General features: G+C 39.9%; 1 protein-coding gene across 1 annotated transcript in view; it reads left to right on the forward strand.

Annotated features, from left to right (window-relative positions):
- Positions 1–6,416, forward strand: part of aig1 (androgen-induced 1 (H. sapiens)) — a 30,198-nt gene extending 23,782 nt beyond the window's left edge. The window contains exons 4-6 of the mRNA XM_005929896.3: positions 2,509–2,624; positions 2,917–3,083; positions 5,811–6,416. Coding sequence (XP_005929958.1) covers positions 2,509–2,624; positions 2,917–3,083; positions 5,811–5,830 — 303 coding nt within the window. The 3' untranslated portion in view covers positions 5,831–6,416. The remainder of the gene's footprint in view (positions 1–2,508; positions 2,625–2,916; positions 3,084–5,810) is intronic.
- The last annotated feature ends 332 nt before the right edge of the window (positions 6,417–6,748 follow it).

The following is a 6,748-nucleotide window of genomic DNA, read 5'->3' on the forward strand; positions in this document are numbered from 1 at the left end:
GTAGAGCAGAGGGCTAAACTACAAAAAACTCAGCCGATCATTCTATCTTAGCTGAAGCAACTTAAGCAACTTAAAGAAGTCCAGACGCTTTTCTTTGCAAGCTCCTTTGACTACGATGACCTGGATGACTGAGAACCTTCACAGACATGTCTGAAACCCATCTGAGATAATGGCAGAAGTTATCAACTTCCTCTGTTAAACCAATCTTTCCGCTTCAGGTTCTCACATAAAAATGGCATTTCATATGATTGTTTCTGCACAAAATGATCCCACCTACAAAGCCAAAGATGTTGTCGAATGTTGATGATAAAACGGTGAACGTGGCGTCCATTAGCATTCGTACCTTCTGGCCCACGCGGCATGTGAATATAAAGAGGAAACCATAAATGGCAGAAATTATTTACATTTTAAGGCTACTTATTTTTAACCATATGGATCCTTCATAATTTACTGCTTACCTGAACTTTATGCATGAGTAACTAAGGTGGCACCTGAAAGCGTTCAGTTTCTGTCACTGCAGCGACTTTTCTCACACACCAGCAGAGATCATCTCCTACAGTGAACCTGCTGAGATACGCTGAGTCACTCGCACAGGAGCCGCTAATCTGTTACTTTGTTGAGTGAAGCGTGGATACTGTTGCATAATTGTGTAGCTAATTGATTGAATTACAGTTTTGTTGTCTTTTGCGCCTCTGTTACAGCTGTTTCTTCAGTTTGTGGCTGGGTACTCCATTTTTAGCTGTTCACACTGATGCAGGCATTTATTGTTTATGAATTTCCTTATAAAGAATTCTTATAGGAGAAACTTGAATTAAATGCACCAGCGTTTTGTAGCCCACAGCATCGTACAAACAGCATCACTCCCAGCTGTCCGTCTGGGAACATCATCCCATTGTAACATAACAAATCCGACTAGCTCAACTGCTGGAGACTAAAAGGCTCAACTGTTTGACTCTTCTCAGGTTAGGCATGCACACACACACACACACACACACACACACACACACACACACACACACACACACACACACACACACACACACACCGATCAACAGCTGTGCTCCTCTGAGAGCAAGTGAAGTAAGAGGTTTAAACTCTACTGAGACAATTATGCTTGATTTTTGGTTCGTAGGCATGTGTGTGAGTGCCCCCTGCTGGACAGTAGTGCACACTGGTGGACTTTAATAGTGGGATGAAATGATTAAATTACTGATGTTTGGTGGATTATGAATAAGACAGATGTTACAAGCATGCAGGAAGTGTGTGTTTGTGCGTGTGCAAACAGCTGTGAGTGTGTCACATTAATGACAATTCTCATGTGTTTTTGTGAGAAATGGCTTCAGAGAAAATAGCACCACATGTCGTGACCTCCATTAAATGGCACTTTTGTGTTTAGATGGATAACTCTGGTGCCTGAACACACACACACACACACACACACACACACACACACACACACACACGCGCGCGCGCGCATTCTGTATTTAGAGATGAATGAATAATTAAAAACAGACCAAACCAGTGACAATTGGGGTTACATGCAATGTAAAAAGAGTACAGGGATCTTATTTTATGTATTTTATTCCAGTTTTTCTGGACTTCTGGGACTGCAGAAATGAATCAATTAAAGAAAATTAAACGCTGGTGGATAGTGTGTTATTTCCTTGTTTGTTTTGCTGGTTGGATAAAGGAATACAGAGCAGAATAGAGTCATGGCTCTGTCTTCATAATCGAGATTTTTCCAATAATGGTGATGACAATAATAATAAAGTGTTGGCTGTTTATAGCTTGGCTGCTTTCATGTGCAGTACCACAAATGGCCACTAGGTGGTTGTTTCTAAATAAAGGAACTTAAGCTTCAATCAAAAAGCGTTTTAAAATCCTTTCGTTTTTTCTTATCCACGTCATTATGACTTCAACATTATCAAGCTGGTAAAAAAATTAAATCACAGTACGAACAAAAAAAATATAATAAAGTCGTTTTCAATTAAATTAACTTGAAAATGAAACTTTTAGGATATCATCTCAGTCTTAAAAATCTTCAGTCTCTACTCCAGCCATGTTAATTATCATGCCAGTGTTTCCATGGCCTTCAGCACCCCAAGGTTAAAACTAAGCCGTAACCTTCTTGTCCTGTAAAGATTATAAGATTTGTGAACTTTTTTTCCTGATGTTTTGTGTAACTGTGACTTTTTGAAACTGGAAGTCTTTGGTTTAGTAATATAAAATAATCCTTGAAAAGGAAAGCACTTCTTTTTCAAAGATTTAACTAGCTTCAGCAGTCACTTTACCATCTTTCGATTTAAGTCTGCACTGAGCCTTGTCCATGATGTAGCGCCGATGAATATTGGGTACAATACGCCAAAAATGGCAATTAGTTCCCTAATTCCCATTTTTGCTTTTGTCGGTTTTGGGTAGTTCAAGAGAAACATCTCAATGAATGCCAGAAAGATGTTTACTGTTTTGAAGCTATCCTTACCTTCATCTGTTCCCCTCTCTTTCGCTCAGCACACCACTGTTCTTCCCTTCATCATCATCGAGATGCGGACCACCCACCATCGGTATCCCAGCAGGTTGTGGGGTCTGGCGGCAGTGTGCTGCTTCGGTGTGGGATATATCCTCTGGTAATGAATGTTTACTCTTCTCAGCAGTCAATAAATGCCGCGTACACCACACGTCCTAAATAAGTAACAAGTGAAGTGCCTTGACATTTAGCAGTATGGGAGAATTAAAGGTGCAGTAATCAAACAACAATTCCGTATGTTTAGCTTTGCGGTGAAATCTACTGGTTTTATTATGCCACAGAATACAGTAATAGTCAGTGTAGCATCCAGTCTACCTCTAGTTCAACTTAAGCCAAAGGACTACAGTAACTGATGTGTAAAATAAAGCCCATCAATATCTCTGCTTGCTCAGGACATGTTGGGTGCACCAGGTGACAGGCGTGTGGGTGTACCCGGTGCTGGAGCGCATCGCACCCGTAGCTCGAGTCGCCTTCTTCAGTGCAATGATGGCAGTAATTGGTGTCTTCTATGTCCTCGGAGAAATCCTCAACAGCTACATCTGGGAGAAACCACACACAGGTATACACACGCGCACACACACACACACACACACACACACTGGGCATTTATATCTTGTGGGGACATCTGATTGACATAATGCTTTCCATAGCCACTTACCCTAACCCTAAGCATCAAAAATGAATGCCTAATGCTGACCCTAAACCTACCATAACCATAACCCAATTGTAACCCTGACACTAAAACCACATTTTGAGTCTCAAAAATCCCTTCAGCTGTCACACATCGAGGGCTAAATTCGCAAAACATCCTTTTGAAGTAATAAGAAATAATAAGAAATTATTTTGTTATTTTCAAGTTGAATAAAATGTGATTCAGAACCAATCGAACGTTGTAAAATAACGGTCACTAGATACAAGCTTCTCAGAGACGACAGAGTCAAAATCAGGCTCCAAGCAGAGATCTGAAAACACACAAGGACAGACGCTTAAGAGCAAAAACCTTTTTATTGTTGCCGCAAGACAGAACCTGCGACTCTGTAGCTGCACGCTGCTCTTTAGCAATAAAACAAGTGTCATTTTCACTCATCATTGCTGTAAGTGATTCTTTCCATTCTCTACAGTGCATCCGTAAGGATTCAGCGCGCTTCACTTGGTCCACATTTGACTGTGTTACAGCCCTAATCCATAATGGGGTTAAATTCATTTTATACCGCAAAGCTCTACACACAGTACCCCATAATGACAAAATGTAAAAAGTTACCTTGAAATTCTTGCAAATTTATTTAAACACAAACAAAACTAGGCGCCACTTATCACCTGGTGAAGCATGGTAGAGGCTCCATGATGCTGTGGGGAAGTTTGTCATCATGAAGAACTGGGAGGCTAGTTGGGGTCGAGGGACAGGTGAGTAGAGCAAAAAGAAAGACATCCTTGATGGTAACCTGCTCCTGAGCACTCTGGACTTTGGACTGGGGCGAAAATTCATCTTCCAACAACAACTCTAAGCACACGACCAAAATAAGGAAGGAGTGGCTTCAGGATCCTCTCTGAGTGCCGTTGTGCGCCCCAGCCAGAGCCCAGACTTGAACCAACACACCCCATCCAACCTTGGTGGAGCTTGTGAGGTTCTGCAAGGAAGTATGAGAGAAACGTCCCATAAATATGTGTTCCAAGCTTTTAGCTTCGTACTTAAAAAGAGCATGCTTCAACAAAGTATTAAGCAAAGACTCTGAATACTTATGTGTATGTTATGTTTTTGTTTTTAATACATTTGCAAAAACTTCAAGCTACCTTTTTTCACTTTCAAATGATGGGGTGTTATGTGCATAATTTTAAAGTTGAATATAAAGGCTGTAACATAACAAAATATGGAACAAGTGAAGTGCTGTGAATACTTTCCAGATGCACTGAAAGTGCAAAAACTATGCAACAAATACACAGAATTTTACAAAAAAGTTCATGTTTTGACAACTAAAATGCGACTCACAGTCTGTGTCTATGACCTGGTTCATTATCCTCTTAGTTTATCTGAAGCTCAGTTGTGGTGTTTAGTATTTAAAAGGTTAGTTTTGAGTCCCCCTAGCTTTGGACTCTAAATCCAAACAACAGTGGACAGATTTCTTGCTTTCACCACCAACACTGCTGGCTTAGCGGCATGCCTGGTCTGTGGGTGGACCTGAGTCAAAATTATATTGAAAGTGTCCTGATAACTGACCCGAAGCAATTTCCTAGAAACCTATGCAAAAAAATGCAATTTTTTCTGTCAACGTCTCTGTTTCAATCAGTATATCAGAAGTCTTGTCCGGCCTCACTGTGCGCAGATTACAAATGCAAAGGTCAAACCAGTTCTTCCAAATAATGCAATCGAACATCTTATCCATATCCTCATTTCCTCCTGATTAGATTATTGCAACTCATTGTAAACATGCCTCAGTGATGCAGCAGTTTCCTGTCTACAGTTAGTAGAAAACACAGCAGAAATATCGCTCACAAGCACTCGACTCCAGCCCTCGCAGAATTACTCTGGCTTCCCATCCGCTACAGAATCCAATTTAAAATTTCACTGATTACTTTAAAATCACTACATGTCGACCCTGAGTCCCTCAGATCAGACAATCAATTCCTGTTATAGATTCCAGGTCTGGGCTGGAATCTGGCTGCTTTTTGCCGTTTTGGCCCAAACTGTGGAACAATTTTCCTCTTACGATCAGCACAATCAGTTCCCCTCAGTAAATAAACAAAACAAAATGTGGAGGCTGGCTTTTGTTTAATGTTTTATAATAATTTTGTTCAAGCCTCACGTTTACTCATTTCACGTACTTTGTAATGTTTTAACACTGCTATTTATTGTGGAGCACCTTGTGAGTGCTTTGCTATAGAAATGAAGCTTGTCACTGTTATTTTTGTAGTATTTTCAAAGTTATTCTATTTTATTTATTATTAAATTAGGTCACTTAGTTTGATTAATTTGCACAAAAACATGTATCTTTATAGTAACTGTGTGTTCACAGCGTGCCTATACATGAGCATTTCTTCTTAAATGCAACAAAACCGTAATATTATTTAAAATGCACAGTTAAAAGGACCAAATAATCATAAATGCGCTCTGAAGAGTAGCCGCACACCTGCTCATTAACCTGTGTCACCTACACTCTAAGGACCAAAGGTGGCTCTGTGCAGGCTCAAGTTTTTGCTCAAAAAATGCTCAGATTTCTATTTTTTGTAACATAAAGGTCACCTGCCATCTTTTTCACTAAATCTGGCCCCTTTTGTCTCTGTCTCAAAGAAAAGGTCAAAGGTGAGTGATCTTCAGAATCATTTCAGAGGACTGCTCCTGCCCCGCGCTCACAGGACAGCACCAGAACACAAACAAGCGACATCTCTGGACGTGGAAAAGACACGTACTTTTTGAACTCTATCCATAACATTACGCAGTAAAAAGAAGAAGACAGATGCATCATCGATTAAATGTAAATAAGGAAGAAAAAAAGGTAATGAATGAGAGCTCATCTTTTTGTTTGCTTTCTTTCGTTTCCTCAGAAGCGAAAGCTAAGCATCCATCCTGCAGATCAAGGACAAAACATGGACGAAATATGCACATACATACATCTTCATAAAACATAGGACATCAACTCTGACATGCAGCAAACACATGTATGTAACACATGTATGCAGGGAAAGGAAACACACATTAATGGGACTTGTTTTTGTGGAATGAGCACATTCAAGTGAACAAATTTCTTTATTAGCTTCTTCATAATGATTGAAAACCAGTGCTGTGTTGAAGATTATTATTATTATTATTATTAGTGCTATTCATCCTGCGCTCTCACTACATGTGTGAAAGAAACTAGAGGTCGGTAAATTATCAATAAAGTCTGATTTAAAAATACTTTCTTTCTTCATGTGAATCCAGAGTTGCACTCGATGCTGCAAAAAACCAAAGAAACTTACGAGAACAGGTTCGTTTTGGCTGCGAGTTACAACCGCAGCAGCTCTGTGCAGCTGTCGATTTAACAAACTGTTCAAAGTTCAAAACATATTAATAGCAAGTCACAAGACAGGAAATACAGCCACACTTTACATGATGACCTGACTGATTGATGCTGTTGGAGGCCACTGATAATAATCAGGACAGCTGTAGTATGGTGTTTACAGGTATGTCAAATGGTGACAAAGGGGGCAATAGAAAGTAGCTTTTTCCTGGCAGTTAAATTGAAGTAG

This window comes from Haplochromis burtoni, unplaced genomic scaffold (genome assembly GCF_018398535.1).
Source record: "Haplochromis burtoni strain Fernald_Lab_line unplaced genomic scaffold, NCSU_Asbu1 Contig_126, whole genome shotgun sequence".
Classification (NCBI taxonomy): Eukaryota; Metazoa; Chordata; class Actinopteri; order Cichliformes; family Cichlidae; genus Haplochromis; species Haplochromis burtoni.